The sequence below is a fragment of the Pteropus vampyrus genome, unplaced genomic scaffold, assembly GCF_000151845.1.
Source record: "Pteropus vampyrus isolate Shadow unplaced genomic scaffold, Pvam_2.0 Scaffold18, whole genome shotgun sequence".
Lineage (NCBI taxonomy): Eukaryota > Metazoa > Chordata > Mammalia > Chiroptera > Pteropodidae > Pteropus > Pteropus vampyrus.
This window is the reverse complement of record NW_011888799.1, coordinates 6,215,442-6,235,881: the sequence shown is the minus strand read 5'-3', so window position 1 is coordinate 6,235,881 and position 20,440 is coordinate 6,215,442. Positions and strand designations below refer to the sequence as shown.

At 53.7% G+C, this 20,440-nt stretch overlaps 1 protein-coding gene across 1 annotated transcript in view; it reads right to left on the bottom strand.

Annotated features, from left to right (window-relative positions):
- TTBK1 (tau tubulin kinase 1) overlaps positions 1 to 17,431 on the bottom strand; it is a 37,002-nt gene extending 19,571 nt beyond the window's left edge. Inside the window, exons 1-12 of the mRNA XM_011354674.1 lie at positions 17,324 to 17,431; positions 12,233 to 12,380; positions 11,906 to 11,979; positions 11,556 to 11,696; positions 10,640 to 10,744; positions 10,126 to 10,191; positions 9,573 to 9,665; positions 9,363 to 9,488; positions 7,878 to 8,032; positions 6,705 to 6,936; positions 6,284 to 6,462; positions 2,939 to 3,500 (exon numbers count right to left, since the gene is read on the bottom strand). Coding sequence (XP_011352976.1) covers positions 2,939 to 3,500; positions 6,284 to 6,462; positions 6,705 to 6,936; positions 7,878 to 8,032; positions 9,363 to 9,488; positions 9,573 to 9,665; positions 10,126 to 10,191; positions 10,640 to 10,744; positions 11,556 to 11,696; positions 11,906 to 11,979; positions 12,233 to 12,380; positions 17,324 to 17,431 — 1,989 coding nt within the window. The remainder of the gene's footprint in view (positions 1 to 2,938; positions 3,501 to 6,283; positions 6,463 to 6,704; positions 6,937 to 7,877; positions 8,033 to 9,362; positions 9,489 to 9,572; positions 9,666 to 10,125; positions 10,192 to 10,639; positions 10,745 to 11,555; positions 11,697 to 11,905; positions 11,980 to 12,232; positions 12,381 to 17,323) is intronic.
- Between the last annotated feature and the right edge of the window lie 3,009 nt (positions 17,432 to 20,440).

The following is a 20,440-nucleotide window of genomic DNA, read 5'->3' as shown; positions in this document are numbered from 1 at the left end:
CAAACTGAGTGGCCTAGAGCATGACCCTGGAGCCAGCTGCCAGGATTCAAATCCTGGTTCTACCTGGTGACCCTAGGCTCCTCTGAGCCTCCATTTCCTTACCTTTTACCTGGGGGTTACCATTCACAGCATTGTTGTCGGGAACACACATGCAAATACCAAAGTGCTGAGAGCAGTGCCAGCTATTATTATTGTCATTAGAGTTATTACTATGATTGTTATTCTCCTTCCAGCTTTGATGGTCCAGCTTTCTGTGGTTCCCTACACACTCGCAGACCCACTACCCACTCTACACAGACGCAATGATGTGTGTCCCCACATGCATGTGCACACATATGGACACACCCACACACAGATGGATGCCTACTCCTGACCTAAGTTTACACAGAAATACACGCACACAATTGTAGAATGCTAACCAACCTCACTTCTGTACTCTGTGGGGAAACCAAGGCCCGCAATCACTTAACGCCACCTCTAGACACATGCAAGTCATTGCTCCCTGAGACGGGCAGCACCCACCCATGTCACAAGCAGAAACTTAGCCGAAGACTGACCGACTGACTGACTGACTGGACAATAGGCCTGTGCCTGCTCCCCCAAATCTCTCTCCTCACCCCCTTAGTCAGAGTTCCCCAATGTGAAGAAAACTCCCAGGACATGGGTGGGAATCTGAAGATGAGAAAAACCTCCCGGACGGCTCAGCTCCCTCACTCTGAGACCCAACTGGCATACAGTCACCAGGAAGGGACTGGCAGAGCCCAGGGCCAGAACCTAGGCCTCTTGACTTTAATTCGGGGCTTTCTCTCTATCCCACACCACTAGTCTGGCTCCCCTCCTAGACTATGTGCTTCTCGTGGGCATATGCACAACCTATTGTGCATATGAACTCCGTTGCCTCAGGTACTAGGCACAGAGTAGATGGTCAGTAAGTGTGGAATGACTAGGTATTGAACAAATGAATGAATGAATGAATGAGTGAAAAAAATGAGTGAACGAGAGGGAAGTAAGGGAGTCCCAAACAGACCTTTCTCCTTCTACAGCTTATATAGTGCTGGTTCTGGGGAGAACAATGTCCAGGCCAGCAACACAGTCATACTAGCCCAGCTCAGGCTGGCTAGGACCTCTCTGGGTAGGTCTCGTGGTATCCCATAGCTGAGTCCCCAGCTTTCCAGAGTCTAGAGCAAGGCCAGATGCACATTTCTCAGGGTCTCCACTCAGAGGTCTTCTTTTCCAGACACAGGGATGAGGCCTGAATACAGCCCTCCCTGGAACTGCTCTTCTCCAGGGCACCCTCGTGCTCCCAGGTCGGGCCTCCCAATCCGAGTACACTGAAGAACTGGCCCCGATCTCCACCTTGGTATCTCCCAGAGCCACCTGAGAGCGTGTCCCAAATGTGGCACCATAAAGCAGGACGCGGAACAGCCCCTGAGCCCTCTAGCTTCGTTACCTCCTTGGCTCTCCCCAGCCCCTCTGAGGGAATGTGGGCCCCATTCAGCACCCAGCGTAAGAATTGGAGCTACTTCCTGGATTAGAGGTCAGCTTCTTCCCAGCAAAGAGAGGCCAGGCCAGGTCAATAGCCTTCCACCTATTCCGACACCGCATCCTTGCCAGAAAAAAGTAACCAAAATACTGTGAAACATGCTGTGGATCTTCAATCCAGCATTCGCGATTCAGCCACCATCTGGCACCCTCCACCCTTGCCCTTCCAGCCTTGTCCCTCAGTCCCCCCATAAGAAAAGGTGCCACTGCAGCCTGACTGGGTCCTCCCAGGGCCCCCAGCATGCCCACCCCTGTGCCTAGTCTAGGGTCCCTCACACCCTGGCTCCATTTCTCCCCACTGCCTGTCCATCCTGACTCTCTGGGCTCATCTCCCACATGGAGCCCACAGGAAGCTCCCCGGCCACTCCCTGCTGCCCTCACCGCCTTTGGCTAGCCCTTCACTGGTTTTCTGGACTCCTTTCCCTAAGTCCCACCCCGACGCTTTGGCCCCTCTTTCTCAGTCTTTCTCGAGGGCTTCTTTTCCTCTCATACCCTGAGGTGTCTCCTGGCTCTGCTCTCGCCCTTGGCTCTCTTGGGTGACATCACTCACTCCTGTGGGGTTTCCAAGATGCCTGAATCTGTATTTTTGACTGAAATTTCTCCTGAAATTTCTCCACAGGCCTCAGAGGACATCCCACAGGTACACGAGGTCATCGTGTCCAAATCTGAGTCCATGTTCCCTTCACACCACTCAGTGACAGCACTGCCATCCACCCAGAATGCTGGGCATCAGCCGAGACCCCCTCCACTCCATCACAGCCCCCTCAGTACTCTCCCTAACACTTCTTGGCTCCATCCACCATGCCCTACGTCCAGAGCCCCGACCCTGGTCCGAGCCACCAGGACACCGTCCTGCTGGCACTTGCCATGTGGCCTTCCTACTTAGAGTTTTGTGCTCCTCCAATCCACTTTCCACACAGCAACCAGAGGGATCATTCAAAAGCACCAATATAATCATGTTGCACCCCTGTTTAAAGGACTTCGGTGGCTCACCAAGTTTTCAGAATTGAGCCTCAACCACTTAGCTTAGCCCCAAGGCCCTCCAGGACAGGGTCCCAGGCCCTACCTCACAGCCTCACCTGCTGCAATTTGCAATCAGCACAGCGCTTTCCAATAGCCACCTCTGGGCCTTTGAACACTCTGTCCCCTTGTCCTGGGAGGCCTTACTCCTGCTTTGTCACAAGGCTAACACTGCTCAGAATGCAAGACTCAACTCAGAACTTGGAGGGTACTTCCTCTGGGAAGCCTTGCCTGACCCCCAAGCATAATTTCAGACCTTTAATCATAGCCTGCAACAGTCTACTGCTGGTTGGTAGCCCCCACTGAGCACTCCAGGCTCCAATGCCAGGACTGTGGGTGTCCGGGGGTGGGACGTGGGATACAAGCCCAACCTTACCTGTCTCTGTGGGCCAGTGGGATCTGACTCTCTCCGTCGAGGGCGGGGTCCCGAGTGCAGGGGCGAGTGGGAAGGGCTGCCGGGCGTGGGGGGCTGGGATGTCTCTGACCGGCCATCAGCCTGGCTCAGCTGAGGTGGCGGGGACTGGGATGACATCTGCCGTGGGTCCTCCTCAGCCAGTGGCTGCATGCTGCGCCCCCGGGGCCGGATGATGGGCTCTGGCCCTGGCCTCCGCCGTTCCTCGCCCTCCTCAGGCAGCGGCCGCAGCTCCTCGGGCTCCTCATCTGTGGTGCCCGACGTGCTGGGCTCAGCTCCCGGGGGGAAGTCCTTGAGCTCTGTCTCCTTGTCAATGATGACCCACTCCTTGCTGTCAAAGTCCTCCTCCTCGGCCAGCGGCACTGATCGGAAGGCATTGCTCAGAGCCTCCTGCTCCACGGAGGCTGACACATCCATGCGGCCACTGGCCTGCCGATCGGCCTGGCCCGTGTCCACTGACAGCATCTGGGCTGGCTGTGAGGAGCAGGCCTGGCGCGAGGGTGAGCCAGGCAAATCCATTCGTGACCTGCAAAGCCACCCCAGGTGGGACTCAGAGCCTGGTCCCTCTGGACCCCCAAGGAGCCCACATAGGTGGCAGGGTGGGCTGTGCCACCTAGATCCTCCTGACCATGGCACCTCTCCCACCCTGGTCCAGGCCCAGTCACCTCCTGGATTGTCACCCGCCACCCTCACTCCATGTAAAGATTTCATTCATTCAACACATCTTTTTGAATGCTCACTGTGTTCCAGGAATGTAAACATGCAGGAAATAAAATCTCATTCCTATGCCCAAGGAATGCTTTCCTCCAGACCACCCCAGGGGAACTCAATCTTCCTAAAGCCAACTTTCTGTTTGCCCGTCCAGTGTTCACACTTCATCAGGGGCTCCTCCCTGCAGCATCCAGGGCAAACACCCATTTGGCCCTTGAGTTTGCAGATGGTTTTTCTGGCCTCTTCTACCATTACCCTTCAGGCCAGCCTGACTGGTTTCACTGCTCCCAACAAACTCCAGTGGCTGCCAACCCCAAAGACAAAGTCCACATTCCTCAGTTTAACACTCAAGATCCTTGGCTGCCAGACTAAGGCCCAGTTTCCCCATTCCCTTGGCCAGACCCATCTCAGATTCCCACGCTTTCCCCCAAATTGCCTAAGTGCTCACACCTCTGTACCTTTTGTGCTCTGTACCTTTGCCCATGCTGTTCCCTCCACACAGCCTGTCCTTCTACCCTTTGCTGTACATCTCAGTTCAGATGTCACCTCCTCTAGGGAGCCTTTGCATCCTGCGTGGGAGCTATTTTGCTCTCTCAGTGCTCCCCGTGTCCCCTCTCATCAGAGCAGAGCACATGTGTGTTTATACATCTGCCTGCCCAAGAGGCTGTGAGTTCTGCCAGGCAGAGACTGGGTCCCATCTGACTGTTCACGTCTGGGGCACTGGCTTGCCTTGGAACATCTCTTTCATGATTTTAAACTGTGCTGACAATCTCAAATTACTTTCAGAGGTTCTCAACTGAGGGGTGCACGGGCCCCAGTAGGAGGGTATTTCTGGTTGTACGTGTGTGGAGGGGAGACCACTACGCAAAGAATAATCGTCCTCTCTCAAATGCCAGGGTGCCCCCACTGAGAACCATGAAGGCTTAGTTCCTCTGGGGTGTGCACATCCTCACACTCAGGCTGTGGGCAGAGGGCTGACTTTCATGCTCCTCCAGCATGGAGCCTGTGAGAGGGAGGGGTGCAGATTGAAGCCACCTGTGGGGCTTTGTCAACATATGGCCTCCCTGGCCTACAGCAGACCTGCCAACACTGACTGTACACAATATTTTTCTTAATTTGTTAATAAGACTTAAAATAAAAACACCCCTGAGGGAGGTTGCCCAGGGTCTAACATTTATACTCCCATGTAAATGGCTGATGTCGCTTCCTTTCCTGAGAGCATGGTTTGTTTTGATGGATATAAAGGAGAGAGAGGGTGCCTAAAGAAGAGACGGGCTGGAGATCAGGGAGATCAGGGCATAGGTGGGGAGTGGGGACTGAAAAGAGGGGGGTGGTCGGAAAATCCGAATCTTATCCACTTCATACTTTCTTCTGCTCCCCAGTGCCCCAGGGCCCACCCAAACTCTCTGCCCTGCAGATGAGATCCAGAAACGTCCCTTCCAGAAAAATCTCTCCTCAGCTCTCTTCTCTCCCCAGCATCCCTGAAACAAGGGATGCTGTTAACTCTGAGCCAAATCAATTTGCTCTTCAGGACTATTTTTGGTGAGAGCATTTCCCACCTCTCTTCTCCACTCATACCTCTTCCAAACTGCCCTCCCTCATTTCTCCATTTCCAGAATCCTCCAGGTTACCATGGATGAAAACACAGGCCAAGCCTGTGTAAGTAGGAGAGTGTGCATGAGGGCTTTCAGCTCCCTGAGGACAGCGTCATATTCTTCTGTCCTGGGGTCACCACAAGGACTGGCATGGGGCTCCCCTGTCTCAGGCTTCTCCACAGTCCAAAAGGGCGCTGTGCCCCATCCCAGAGGTAGAGTGCATTTGGGGGCAGAATCCAGAGGAAGAGCCATGGCTGAGGTGGGGCATGAGGGCCACACTGTGTGGGTGTGGAAAGGACCCCTCCCGCAGAGCTGGGCCTGGGGAAGAGATTCCTTTCCTTGTGCAGAAAAGGCCTCAGCCCTGCTGTAGGGTGAAGCCCCACCAAGAGCCAAGGGAGGACAGGGATATATGTCTCTCTTCCACCTGAGGTTGTCCCACCTGCCAGATCCTGATGGAGATCTAGCCCTGGTCCCTGTTGGCCATTGGCCACGCAAGGCTTACCTTAGCTCTAAACTCTCCAACACTTCCTCCCACCAACAAGGTCCCCTCCCTAACATTCAGATCCCTAAGCCCTCACCCCCAAAACCTGGTCTATCTCCACCTCAAGCTGAGTACTCCTGGAACCCTTCTCCCGGGCACCTGCCACCAAGCTGAAAGGAGCCTAGTCAGCTCTCTGAGGTATCTGTAATTAACCTCTAGGGAAAGAGGTTCTGGAAGCACACCCACCTCATCCCTCACCTTCTCCTGGGCCTAGGGACCCCACCTATGCCCCCCACCACCCATATCCCTCTGTGGCATGAGCTGGGACCTCTGCGTCCCCTATCTCCTCTCCAGGCCCTGTCACCGACTCTAAACGAGTCCGCCCCTGGGCCCAAGTACAATCGTCTCAACACTCCCAGGATCCCTCTGCCTCTGCCTGGAATCTGACCTTTCCTCCAGACCGGCCACGTGAAGGTGGAGGGGACCAGGGGGCCCTTGACCATTCCCTGGTCCCAGACCCACCTCCTCTCGTGCAGTTCCACCCGCCCATCCGCAGTGGAGAGCCTCTCCGACTCAGGGCTGTTGACCCTCCGGTAGCGCAGAGAACGGACTGGGGTTGTCGGTGAGTCTGGGGGAGCACGCACTGGGGAGCTAGGGACCCCCACACCTCGGCTCTGCTCCTCTTCCACCACACAGGGGGTCTGTGGGAGAGGGGGGTTTCTGTGAGCTGGGGCCCACAACGCAGCTGTGGGTCAGGTGGTTTTCTCAGGGCAAAGGAGGTAGAGGGAGGTCGAGCACAGGGTGCTGGTGATCCTGAGATGGGGCAAGGCCACTGAAGCAGGGCCAGCAGGCATGTGGCCTGGGAGAGGGCACTCGAGAGCAACGGGGAGGGGTCCCGCGGGCTGGGAAGGCCACCCACATTCTTCTCCCTGGCTGCAGTTACTTTGCCAATGTTGATCCGGAGTTTGTTCCGGTTGACATCTGTCTCCTCCCAGACTTCAGCCTCAGGACCCCCGGGATGGGGGGCAAGGTGGGGGCTAGGGTTCAGCCCCTCAGGGGGCCGCCCAGGCAGGATCGGGGGTGCGTTCTCCTGGTCACTCAGGTGCTCGCCCTGCAGCACGTCCTCGGTGTTCTCCCGGAGAAGGTCCCCAGGCACTGGCGTCACATTGACCACCCTAAAGAAGCCAGTAGGGGGGTCATAGGCAAGGCTGGCAGGGGTGCCCTTTCTTGCCAGCACAGGCCCTGGAGATCACTGCCACCCATGAGAGTGAGTATAGGTCAGGCCCAAGCAGTGGCGAGGTGTCCCTTAGGCCTATTACCACCCCTGGCTCACGAAGACCATCCTCAGGTTAGCAGAGGACTGTAAGATGTGACTGGCAGGGACTGCACGATACCACTTAGCTCTATTTATTTAAGAGATCCCACTGCTTTCCAGGCCCTGGCCTGGCTGGCTTCCTTCAGACCAGGAATGGGGCTAAAGAGAAGAATCACTTGAGCAATGTGATTGCAGCACCTTGAGCAATGTCTTTACAGAACTGGGCACCATAATGTGTTGACAAGTTCTGTTGACTTTTCTTCCCAAATGTGTCCCTGGAGCCCACATCCACATCTCTCCCTGGCTCGTTCCAGGGGTTGGGCGGGAGCCCTCTTCTCGCTCTGGCAACCTCTGTCTTTGTGCCCACCACGAGGTTTTTAAATTGCTGACCCATGGATTACAAATACCTTAGACCAACTGAGAGCACTTGGAAGGCAGGGGCTGCATGTTTTTCCTGTACTTCCACAGGGCCTAGCGGTGGGACTCAAGACATATTCACGAAATGAACACATGTGAGCATGGAGAAACAAATGATGGGGCTCAGGAAGTTTCACTCAGGGATCCCTGCTCCCCAGAAAGGTGAGCAGCTCCAAATGAAGACCCCACTCCATGTACAGATTGAGGGTGCAGATATGATAGAAGTTCCTGGGGTTCAAGAACCCCACTGTTGATCACCAAGAATAGGAGAGACGGCCAGGTGTGTCCAGGTAGAAAAAAGAAGAGAGGGCTGGCTTCTTGGTGACAGCTCCAGGCAGGGGTTATCTGGCTTCCCGCCTGGCCATCACCCCTCCCAAGACTCACCCAAACATGGCTGCCGTCTGCCGGGTATTCTGCTGGGGCGGGGTGGATGTGCTCGTGGACAGGAGGGCGTCGGTGCCCGCCTTTTCCCAGTCAAAGGCCTCATTCTCAGCGATGCCTCGCTCCTTCATGCTGTTCTCAAACACCGACATGATCAACTGCAGGGGGTGGGGGTGGGGGAGGACAGAGAGGTGACCCCGGGGCTAGCCAGGAGGAGGGGACAGTTGCTGGGATTGCAAGGGGAAGAGAGGGGCCTTCCAGGACAGGGGTGGGCCGGGAGGGGGCATTGGAAGGAGAAGGGCACATTGATTTTAAATGAAAACATGCACATAATATGCACATCAGCATGCAGATTATCATCTTGGTTTAAGCCCCACTGACTAGACATAAGTCCCCTGAGATCTGTCCCCTGATTACCGTCCCCAAACTCCTCTGCCATTTCCGCCATCGCAGCAGCGGAATCAGCAGCAGTCAGGAACCACCAGTAGTTTCCCAAACCCACCACCTGGGGTCATGCGTCCGCACAGGCAGCTTCCTCTGCCTGCAGTGCCTTCCCCACTCGTCCTCTCCCCTCTGAAGACTTCCCTGATTCCCACGCCACGCAGCTCCCATGATTGGGCACAGCACATCAGCTTGAACTGTTCACACACCTACCTGCCAACTCTACATCTTTAGCAGCCAGCATAGGGCCCAACACAAGGCGTGCTCTCAGCTGTGTGGTCTGGGGGACCCCATGAGGCTGAGATAGGATTGGGGGGCATGGCGTCCTACTGCCCAAGTGAGGCATCTCTGCCAGCAACTGGGGTTCTGGGCTCAGGAGGTGGCAGGCAGCCGTAGACCCTCTGAAGCCCCCAGACCATTCCACTCTGAGTGTGTTCTCTCCAGAACGCGGGGCAGGTTCTCTCTGCTGGAGGGCTGCGTCACTGAGCGCCCACTGTGTGCTCTGCACAGTGGCAGAACACTGGGCAGAACACTGCCGACGTTTTCCCCATTCTCACATCAGGGGCAGTGAGTCCCCTAGGAGTGTGGGGATGGCACCTCGGAAAGAGCACTGGATTTGGAGTCAGAAGATGTGCCTGAGTCCAGCCTGCTTCCTATCAGGCTATCGGCCTCAGTTTCCTCATCTATGACATGAGAACAATCATCCCACTCGGCCTCCTGCAGTGTTTTGGTGTAAAGTACTTGAAAGCACTTCGTTTAATTAATCGTTAAGTGCTAGAATATAACATAAAGAACATGCAATTACCACCAAAGGCTTGTTTTGAAGCTTAAATGAGTTAATGAATGAAAAGCACTGACAATAGGGTAAGCACTTGATAAATCTTAGCTATGTCTACTATTTATAAGAGTGCAAAACAGTCTCATGCAGTTGGAAGACCAGGGGGAGATGGTCAGGGCAAAGCGTGGGCACTTGGCAGGATGGGCACGGCTGACGATGGTCGCCCACAGAGAGGTATCCAGAGATGCAGGCAGGTGGCAGGCTCCCACCTGGTAATCAGGCTTGGTAAAGTAGTCGAGGCTGGCGATGTGGTCCAGGAAGAGGTGGAACTCAGAGGGCATGTGTTTCAGTAGCATCCGGTGCTCATACTTTTCCTTGATCATCCCTACCTGCTCCTGGAGGCAAGAGGCACAGGGAGATGGAGCCCCAGCTGTCCCTGTGCTCCTCCGCCTCCTCAGACCCAGTTGCATGGGGCTCACCTTGTCTTTGATCTTCCTCCAGGGCAGCTGGCCCACTGCAAACTCCACCAGCATGTAGAAGAGGGACCACAGGTCATCGTGGCGGCCCATCTCCTGGGAGCAAGGGGCAGGAAGAGGGTGACCTACAGCTCTCAGGTCCTTCCTTCCCTGGGAGCGGGGGTCTGACCTTTCACTGAAAGACACCCGTCAGGGAGGCCTGACACCCAGGCCCTTATGGGCAAAGCCGGGTTCTCCATGAAGCTATGGCTCCCCCACCGACCCACCAGCATACTAGAATCCCAGAGTCAAAACTTCTGTGTATGCTTTCTCACCCACAGAGATCTGTGCTGGGAACAGAGAGTAGGAGATTCCCAAAAACACAGAAGAAGGAGAAGTCAAAGGCAGAGCCTTCTTCCAATCGGGGTCTCTGGAGTGACAGCTTCTAGCCCCTGCCCCACACTTCTCTCCCCATCTTCAGAGCTGCCCGCCCTACCCTCTCCCTCAGCAGCATCCGCTCTCCCTGACCTGTGTCATTACTGCCCCCACATCCCTCAGTCCTGGCTCTGCCACTCACCCGGTTCTTGTGGGCATTGACAGAGGCATAGCGAACGGTCCCTCGAAACCCGGCCACATTCCGAGGCTGCAGAGGGGAGAACACCACCAGGAACCTCACTCACTGCCCCTGACCTTGGCCACATGTCAACCCTGCTTACACAGACTGTCTTTGCCTGCTTTAACTCTGACTGGCTCCCTGTACCATGCCTTCCCCTTGCTTCCCCACTTCACCCCCACACCAGCCTGATCAGGAACAAACTTGGCACACCAATCCCATTCCTAAACCTGCCTCCTGCCCCTGCATCCATCTTTGACCAGAATGGGCAGACAGACACAAGATATGGATGTGGCATCCACCAAGAGCCCAAGCTGAGGGAGAAAGGGGACAAGTCAAGTGTGGACCTGGAGTTGGGTGCTGCTGACACTGAACACAGGCTGGCCCTGCTCAGGCAGCTGCAGGAAAACCTGGGGAAGGGTCCCCCGATCAGGGAGCAGGTGAGGAGACCAGGATTCCCATGTGCTGTGATACTCACGGGCCGAACGTCCCCCGTGGTGTTGGTGTACTGCCGGGCAAGCCCGAAGTCCAGCATGTAGCACTTCCTGTAGGTGGATGGCAGCCTCCCCATGGCGAAGTTTGACTGCGGGAAGACTGCAACTGTGAGCCGTGGGCTCCAACCCCACTTGACCCGCCTCAAGGGATGCCAAGAAACAGCTCTGATGAGGGACCCTCAGCTCACATGCCTTCACATAAGACTAAAACAAGCCTGTGCAGCCAGTCACAGCACCTCATCTGGGGAGCAGGTGTGATTATTCTCATTTTAGAGATGAGGAAACTAAAGGTCAAAGAACTCAGGGGGCTTCCCCAAGATCACAGACCAACTGATGACCTAGCTGACAGCTGAACTGAGGTCTGTCTGGCTCTAAATCTCTGGGACTCCCCAGCAGGGCAGTGTGGCTTAGTCTAACTAAGGCAGCAGGAGACCTACATTGTTCTTGCTGTGTGACCTTGGGCCATTCAGCCAATATTTCTGCGCCTTAGTTTTTGCTCCTTAAGATAGGAGGTTTTTTCTAGTACTTAGATCCAAGATGCCACAAAATTAGCTGCTTGGAATTCTTTACCAAGCAACAGCCCTGGTCCCTTTCCCTTGATCTCCCTGTCCTTCTCCAACCCCTTCACTTTTCTAGGTTCAAGGACTATTCAGGTCAGGGGTGAGGGAAAGGAAGAGAACAGGAGAGGGCGTGGTCGTAGTCAAGGGACAGACAGGGGTGTGTGCTCCTAGGAGGCAGGAGAAGGCAGAGATGGTGCTTGGGATGGAGAGCAGGAGGAGGGGACAGGTAGAAGAGGCTGTCCTCACCTTCACCACTATTCTAGAGAAGAAAGCAGGGAACTCAAAGAGGGAGAGGACATGGGGGTGTGCTTTGGAGGGGGCCAGAGGGGGCAGCCCTTACCGGCTTGATGTCGCGGTGCAGGAAACCCACAGAGTGGATGGCCTCAATGGACTCCAGGATCTGCTTGCCCAGCCGCAGCGTAGTGCTCAGCGTGAAGGTGCCTCTCGGCTGGCTGCGGCGCAGGTCGGCTAAGTTCCGGCCCTGGGGTGGGGGAGGGGGGCAACCCAGCTCAGTGGCCATCTCGACCGACAACCACTACTGCGACACTCTGCCCAGCATCACTCTCAAACGCTTGTGCCCACTTCCCACTTCTCCCAGGCCCACGATCTCCCTTCCTCACTCCTCACTCCAAGAGTCACAGCCTAAGCTCTTGAAGGACAGTGGAGGCAGGATGGGCCACAGGGACTCACCTGGAGCTGCATCACCACGTAGTTAAACTTCTCATTTCGGCCACAGCCAATGAACCTGCACACGTGGTCTTTCCCTGAGGGGCAGAGATAGGGGTCTTCCAATTCCTACTCCTCTCTTACTTCCAACCCTAAGGTGGGCTCCTGATGCACTCTGGATTCCTGGTCGCTCAGCCATGGCCCCGTTACCACTCCACCCACCACCTCCCCCTGACCTTAGCCTCATCATTGCTCTTAGACTCTGGTCCCATCTCATTTCACCTATCAGCTGCCCCTTAGCCCCTGGCTCCATCACCTCTTCCCACCATTCCACCTGCTGTAGGCCCTCACCTTGCAGCTTTTTGAGCACAGCCACCTCCATCTTGAGGACCTGCTTGGGCTGCTGGGCTGACTCCACCTTGAGGGCCACGTTCTCCCTGGTCAGCAGGTCCATGGCCTCGTAGATCTCACCAAAGCCCCCGCCCCCGATCTTTTTCAGCTACGGAGATGGGGGGAGGTATTATAAGGGACACAGGAATCAGGCTGAGCAGCTCCTCATTTCACCCATTGCTGGGTCGTATCCTTCATTGATGAAAGGAAGGGCCATATTTGAAGGGGGACCCCATGTCTCCCTTCCTCGCCCAACCTATCAGGGCCCCCACCTCCTCTCCTGGTGCAGGAGACAGATAGCTCAGCCCATTGGTGGAACAGTGCACGGGCGCGTGTGCGCACACACATGCACACGCACACGCGCGCGCGCGCGCGCGCACACACACACACACACACACACACACACACACACACACACACAGAGCCAGATATCAGAGTGGGCAGTGGGAAAGGATACGAGACGGGTGGCTCCGTGACTCCATACAGACATATAAAAAAAGCCATGTAGAATTCTGAAGAGATAATGGACTGTCGTCAATCTTATTTTTCTGGGAGGACAATAAATATCATGCTCCCTCGTCCCCCACCTAGACTGAACAACCTCTGTCGGAAAAGAAAACCAATTTCCAGAACCTCCCAGTTTCAGGGTGGATCCCCCAGGGAAGCTGGCCTTTCCTAGGGCTAGCAGAATCCTGAAAGGTGTCACTAGAGGGAGACAGTATTTGGGGGAGGGGGCATTTTGGAGAGGGGACTCAGGAAAGGGTACTCACTGCCCATGCCTATTGCTGAAGTTCATGTCACTTCCTGTGCCCAGAACCAGGGTGAGCCTCCTCTCCGGGGCAGGGGGCACTGTGGGAGCATGCGGGAATGGAGATTTGGAGAGAATCTGCCCATTCCCAGAGGCAGTGCAGAAGCGATCCGACCCTCTAGGCCCCTCCTCCTCCAGCAGCCCAAGGCAAGTAGTGAGAAGAGGCAGGGGGAAGAACTGTCGTGGAGGAAGAATCGGCAAGGGGACATGAGCAAAGCTAAGTTATGGAAAGAATTAAAATTTATGTCAAGTCAGAGGCCCAGGGCTCTTGGAGAGTGAGGGTGCTGCTGGCAATGGTGAGGGGACTAGGGAGAAGGTGCTAAGTAGAGACTTTTTAAGAAAGATGTACAGCTCAATTCTCACTTCCTCAGGGAGCCCACCCCTCCTGGCTTGCCTGCTGTCTTCAGAGATGTCGATTGCATCCTGTTGGCTTGTAACTCACGAGCCACAACTGAGCTTGCTATTGATTGGATGGTGGCTGCTCTGATCAGCCAGCCTGTAAACCGACTCTGAGCCTCCTGCATCTTCGAGCCTTCCCTTAGCATTTATTCGGCACTTGGATGCCCAGTAAACATTTAATGGTGATTGAAATATAGGAATGAAGAGAAGAAGGGGGCAGGGCAGAGCTGAGGACGGAGAGTGCTCAGCAGGGTACAATTGAAATCACTCTAGAAAGAAAGAGAAAGATGAAGGGAAGATTTAGAAGGGAAGTAGAAGGCTGGATGAGATTTGAAGGCTCTTATGCCCAGGAAAGAGACAGGGAAAGAGGAAGGAAGAAGAACAGTGAAAAACCAGAGTCTCTTTCTACTGAGATGAAAGTTAAGGTCAGACTTCTAAAAGAATTTCAGAGAGAAGTAGGGGTAGGTAGGGATAAAAGGGATCGAATACTTGGTGATGGAAGGAAATCTAACTCTAGGAGGTGAACACAAAATATATATACGACATACTGTTGAATCGTACACTTGAAACTTGTTGGATTTTGTTGCTCGATGTCACCCAATAATTTTTAATAAAAATAAAATAAAAAAAGAATTTCAGAACCAGGAGGGGACAGACGCACACTCAAGGGAAGCAATGGCATGTCTTCCTCTGGGGAACTTTAAACTCAGGGGAGATTCTAGTATCTTCTAGATTCCTTTATGGTTTGCTGTGAGAATGGAGGAAAGGCAAGGAGGAGGGGAACAACCACATCTTGGTTCTGTGCTCCAGACTCAGACATAATCTCAGCTCATCCCCAGAGGCACATGACAACGCAGGTGAGGAAGGTCACAAGAGTCGCCATTTTACACAGAAGGAAACTAAGGCACAGAGAGTTAAGTAAAGTTGCTGCAGGTCACATGGCTGGTAAGCAGCAAAGCCAGATGTCATTTAACCCCAGGCAATCTGAGGCAGAACCACACTCTGAATCAGGACATTATAGGAACAGTTGATCACACTGGGCTTAAAAAGTGTCAGTGCTGAGATTCAAGCTCAGATCTGCTAGGCTCCAAAACCCTTGCTGGAGACAGTAAGGAGGGAGGAGGGCTCGGGGTAGCCAAGACATTTCTAACACCTACTCCCCAATTTCCCAGCATGCCCAGGGGTATTTCTCTACCACCTTCATTTCCACACTGAGCCTATTTTTCTTTCCTTAGTCTCCCCCTTACCCCCCACCCACCCTTTACAGAACTTCCCTGGGGTGAGAAGTTGGCTGTCTATGCCCACCCACTCACCCAATACCCCTCCTCCCTGGGCCCTACAGCTTGAGCTGACTTATATATCAGGCATAATGGGCACAGTGACTAGGCCCATAATCTTCCTGGGAGGCATAAAAATATTTTAACGTCTTTTAAAGTCAGAGAGAAAAAATTAACTGTTAGGTCAAAAAGAAAGTTTTAATATATAACATTAATTTATTTCTCTTTATACCAATGCAGTCAGAAAATACTATTTTTAGTACTTTATTATTGAGGAAGAGGCCCAGGAAGGAGACGTGCCCAGGACCTACGAAAGTCATAATGCAGCCCTGCCCACAGCCCAGTAACAGGAATATTCTCTCAACCTCCTTTCACCAGAACCTATTCCTCCCCTTCTACATTGTTTTCATGATCCCCTCTCCTGCCAAAGGACCTCCCTAAATGGAGAAGAAACATAACACAATAAGACCAGCACTCAAGGAAAAAGAAACCTAGTTTCTTGGCCCAGCTCTGGGTGACCTGGGGTGAGTTTCTTAAATTCTAAGGCTTCACTTTTCCTCTTCCATAAATAGAGAAAATTGGAAAGGTTGGTCACAAAAGACTGTCAGCTCTATGGTCTTGATTCTTGGATGGGCTAATTCTTGGAAAGCAGTGTAGCTCAGTGGCTGTCAGATGTCAGAAAGACCTGGTTCTATCTACCAGTCATAAGAACTTGGCAAATTAGCTAATCTCTGTGCCTGAGTTTCCACACCTGTGAAACGGGGATAACAGTATCTACTCCACTGATTGTTGAGATAATGTATGTAAGGCATTTTTTCACAACATCTGGTGGCAGTAAATGCTCAAAACAAATGCTAAGTTTTTATTATTCTTGTTTGCTATCCTGATTCTGACAAGCCTTGCCTCAAGAAGAATAAAATGTTATTGTTTTTAAATACTCCACCTAGTGCCACTGACCCTCATTTTCTCCTGGCCACAGCCCACCTCTGGGCAGCTTGTTCTTGGTTCCTGAGCTCTGCCTCATGTCTCTGTCCCATTCCTTATGGGGACATGGATGACGGGAGGCATCTGGCACCCCACCCTCTCTAGTTCTCCGGGGGCTCGGGAGGTCAACTGGTAAAGATTGCATGCTTGCCCCCTTTCCCTAACTCCCCCTTGCTATTTCTCTTTCCATTCATCTCCCACCTCCTCCCTCAAAAAGCACAAGTTCTAACCCAAACTCAGTATGTGTGTGAACACCATCTTTCTCTCTCCTCTTCAAGTGCAAATGACCTGTCTCCAATCTGCCAGCACAGGAAGCTCTTATGTCAGGGCACCAAGGATGGGGGTCTTGGAGGAAGACTCCTCACTTTGCCATACCTTCTTCCATTGATTACTGCCCTGGCTCCTCTTTCCCCAATTTCTGCCCCGTTACTCTCTTTCTCAAGAAGTTTCCCTCTGGGACAAAGCCATCCCCTTCCCTTGGCTCCCCCACCCCTCCAGCGCTCCCGGACCCCAACCAAAGTCATCTCTGTCAATGCTGCCAACTTTGCCCCTATCCCTGGGCCTCTTAAGGGACCTGCCCAGCAGGGTGGTTGTTGCCTTGGAGATCTACTGGCACTCAGGCCCCACTCTCCTCTCAGTCCTGGAACCCTGGTGAGCTGAGCCTCACTACACCAAACACACACACACACACACACACACACACACACACACACACACACACACACACAGGCTTAGTGTGGACCTGACTTGCGTATTCCCCCTCTCTTCCTTCAGGCTCCCCTCCCCAGTGCAGACCCACAGTTTACACACTAACACCCCACTATCCTCCCCACATCATCTTGACCCCACAAAGATAAGAGACCATTAGAGAGCTCTTATGCCACAGAAACAAATGGGGCGGGGCAGGGATTGATTTACAGTAGGTCCTACTGCCCAGACACTGTCTTTCCCCTAGTCTTCACGTGCCCCCCTCCCACCCAGACCCAAACCCCCCCGAGAAGACACAGACTACAACTCCCAGCAGGCCGAGCAGCCTGAAGTCCTGGGCTGGAGGAACAAGGCACGCTGGGAGAAGGAGTCTCGCGAGTTGCACCTGCGGCAGGAACCAGTGAGGGGAGGAGAGTGGATGGAGAAGATGGAGTGCGGATGCGGTCGGAGCATCCTGCAGGGCCTCCTTCTCCGAACCCAAGCTTTTCCGCACTGTGCGGTAGCGGAGGGACACATGCTCACTCACTGCCCTTCTCCATCGTCCGGCAGAAAAAGAGCCACCCCTCCCTCCTCCCTCCACCGTGCTCTGCAGCTCCTGCTCCGACTTCCAACCAGGAGTTGTTTCAGGCTGGGCCCGACTAACGTGACCTAGCCCAGAAAGGGGTGAGAGAGGGCGGGGCTGGAGAGGGCACTGGGGGAAAGCGATTGTCCACAAGTGCAGGTAAAAATGACCTGCAAGCAGTATGCAAATGAGCTCAGGGGCACCTCCCTCTTAGGGTAAGGGCGCTGAGGGGCATGTGTTTTAACTGGTCTCCAGATCACCTTCTCCATTCCTTCCCCCGCCCCTTCCTCTGCCTCACCGAGTCACTCACTCACCACCTTCCAGCGATCCTTGACCACGTAGTTGGCCGGCAGGATGTCGGCCTGCTCCCCTCCCCCACTCATGTTGGTTTCGTCCTTAAGAGCAGCCGCTAGGCACTGCATCCGCCAGCCGGAGGGTGGGGTGTCCGCAGGGCCTGCCCTGGGGGGGCCATCTACCTGGGGGGGTGCGGAGGGGCTGTAAGTGGGGCGGGCTAGGACCTAGGACCACTTTGCAGATAGGATGGAGAAGAGCTCCATTCAAGCAAGGATCCTTCCAGGGCCCACTGGGCAGATGCTCCAGGAGTTACTGGGAGAAGCACTGTGTAAGCACCCCAGTGGAGGTCAGGGGAGAAGACAAATACTCTCCACAGGAAGGGACATACAGACTACACACGGGAGATGCAACACAGAGATGAAAAAAAGGAGAGGAAAATGATGTGCGAACAGGCTGTGGGGAAAGCGTTTCCCAAAGAGAAGTATACTAGCTAATGTGGGGGACACTTGCTAACTAAGGGGCACACCAGCCTGGGTCCCATGCTTATATTGAGGAGACCTAGGCCAAGTAGGACCAATGTAAGTGACTCAATCTCTGGCCCTCAGCACTCACACCTTCCCTGTGCCACAAAACGCCCAGAGAATTATATATCTAAGGCTTATTGAAAGGGGAAAACTGCTGACCAAGGAGCGACCCCGTGGAGACACACTCCAGAGTGCCAGAGATAAGCTAACCAATCATAGGAGATGTGATGATCAGAGAATGAGGAGATAGCCAACGGCCCTCGAGGATGGTGCCGAGAGAAGGGGCTGCAGCTGCTGACAGGTATACAGCATTCTCAGTGGTGAGCGGAACCACTGCCACAACCCTGGGCTCAAAAAGCAAGGAGGAGAGTGATGGGGTGAACATAAGGCAATGGACTCAAGACATGGATTTTAGACAGCAGCTGTATGGCCACTCAGAGGGAGAGAGGCAGGCTGAATTGGGAGCAGTCGAGGGCCACAGGGAAGTGAGAGTGGCCTAACAGAAAAATAACAGGGAGCAGCAGGTCTGCGTAGGCATGGGGTGAGAGATCCTCTGACCACACCTTTCTGTGTCTGCTCAGGAACCAACAAGAAGTAACACAACTCTTGTTACATTAGGATAGGTAGGAGTTGGACATCAGGGAGAGTATACCAACTGTGGGGGTTGGGAAAGCCAGCCAGGGTTACCCAGGGATACGCAGGTGTGTCTGCATGTGTATCTGTGCATATATCCCTCTGTGTGAGTGTGTATATGTCTTTATTTGTCTTTGTGTGTCTGTGTCCGTGTGTCTTTGTGTGCTTGTGTGTGTCTGTATGTGTGTGTGTGTCTATGTCTGTACATCTGTGTCTGTGTGTGCTCATGTGTGATGTTGCCTTTTAGTGCGTGATATGCATGTATGTAGGCAGGGAGCCAGAAGAAATGACTTTTTGAGATCTCTGCCAATCCAATACAAGAATGGAACCAGGTTCTTCTTTCCTTCTACATTTTTTATAAAAAATGTAGAAGCCCTCACAATGACTCTGGAGAGTCACAGATGGAAGGAGGTCACTCAGGCTGGGATGGGTGGGTGGTGCAGACAGGAGGAAAGTGCCCAAGATATCTATGGATGGAGTGGGAACTCCGTAAACCTGTCTTTCCTTGGGATGGGGTAATTCTCCAGGGCTCTTGTGTCTAGCTATCCTCTACAGGGGGCAGTGAGGAATAGTGAAGGCGTGGAGACAACCTTCAACAGGTCATGATGTGCCATGAGGGACATGTGGAGAAGGAACCTTCCTGGAGAGGGACACCTTTCTTTTTGTCTTTCTTCAAATGATTCGGCTGACTGTCCTCCAATCCACACAACTTCAGAGTATCAGAACTGTGAGGATATCAAATAGGCCTCTGTCCTCTTTCTGCCAAGTGGCGTATGGGACAGGAATTCTTAGGGCAGAGAGGACAATGGCAGGATGAAGGGAGAGGTAGGGATGGGGGGTTCCGGAATAAAGGTGGAGAAGACAGGTGGAGGACAAGATAAAAGAAGCAATTGAACCAGTAGGGAGGGAGCCTTGAGGAATTGAACAGGGTCATCTCTGTTGGGCTTTCCAGTCCTGTGATGATGGATTTTGTAGGCTAATGAGAAAATTTGGGGTCCTGTTCCCATTTTATAGATGAGCAAGCCTAGAAGAAAGTAAAAGGGAGAGTGGAGGCAAGAATATAAATGAGGGTTCCCTGCCTTTCCCTATCCACCATCCTTCTTACTCTCCGCCTCAGAGGGATATACTCAGCTCAGACTAGGATTGGATGACATGAACACCAGTAACTTGGCTGCCCCATTACTGCCTCCTCAGGACCCTTTGGGTGTGTGGAGGCATGAATCTGCAGTGAGAGAGGGCTTGTGGAGGAGGTTTTTAGGAACATCTTTCAGAAAGTGGGCATGTTTGAGAGTGTGGGGCCAATGATGTGTGTGTGTGTGTGAAAGAGAGCGAGAGAGGGGTATCTAAGTGGTTAGGAGCTCCTCGTGGTATGTGAATATAGGTGTTAATATGTAACTGTGCAAGGTGTGAGTCAGGTGTGTTTGAGAATCTGGGAGCCCAGGTAAGGAGAGTTAAAGGAGACCAGTGAGGGGTAATAAAAACAGATGAAAGAATGTGTGGGAGGGGGCAGAAGGGAATGGAAGGGACCAGGAGCGACAGAATCAGAGGGGATTGAGTAAGACAGAGACAGGTGAGACATCATGATGGCAGGTGAGAAAGCAGCAACAGGACCACAAGAGGGGTTTCTGGGCACAGCTGAGGGGTGAAGAAGTTGGTAAGAGGCTAGTGGGAGGAATGGGGGGACTGAGGACAAGGGAGAGAGGTTATGGAGACAGCCTGGAACGATTTGTCAGTGGTGACAGGAGAGCGAAGCCACAGGGACAGGGGACAGAGGTGAGAAATGAGGAGCAAATCCTCTGGAGGGCAGTCGGGAGAGGGTGGGTATGTCGGCTGGGGGGCAGGGAGCCGGTCCAGGCCTCAGATGCGGCCCAGGCTGTGTAGGCCAACGTCCCAGCTCAGGCGGAGATGACAGCAGGGAGGGGGCGCTGAAGAAGGCTGCGTTGGGAGGTGAGCCAGGCCCGAGGCCCAACGAGTCCATAG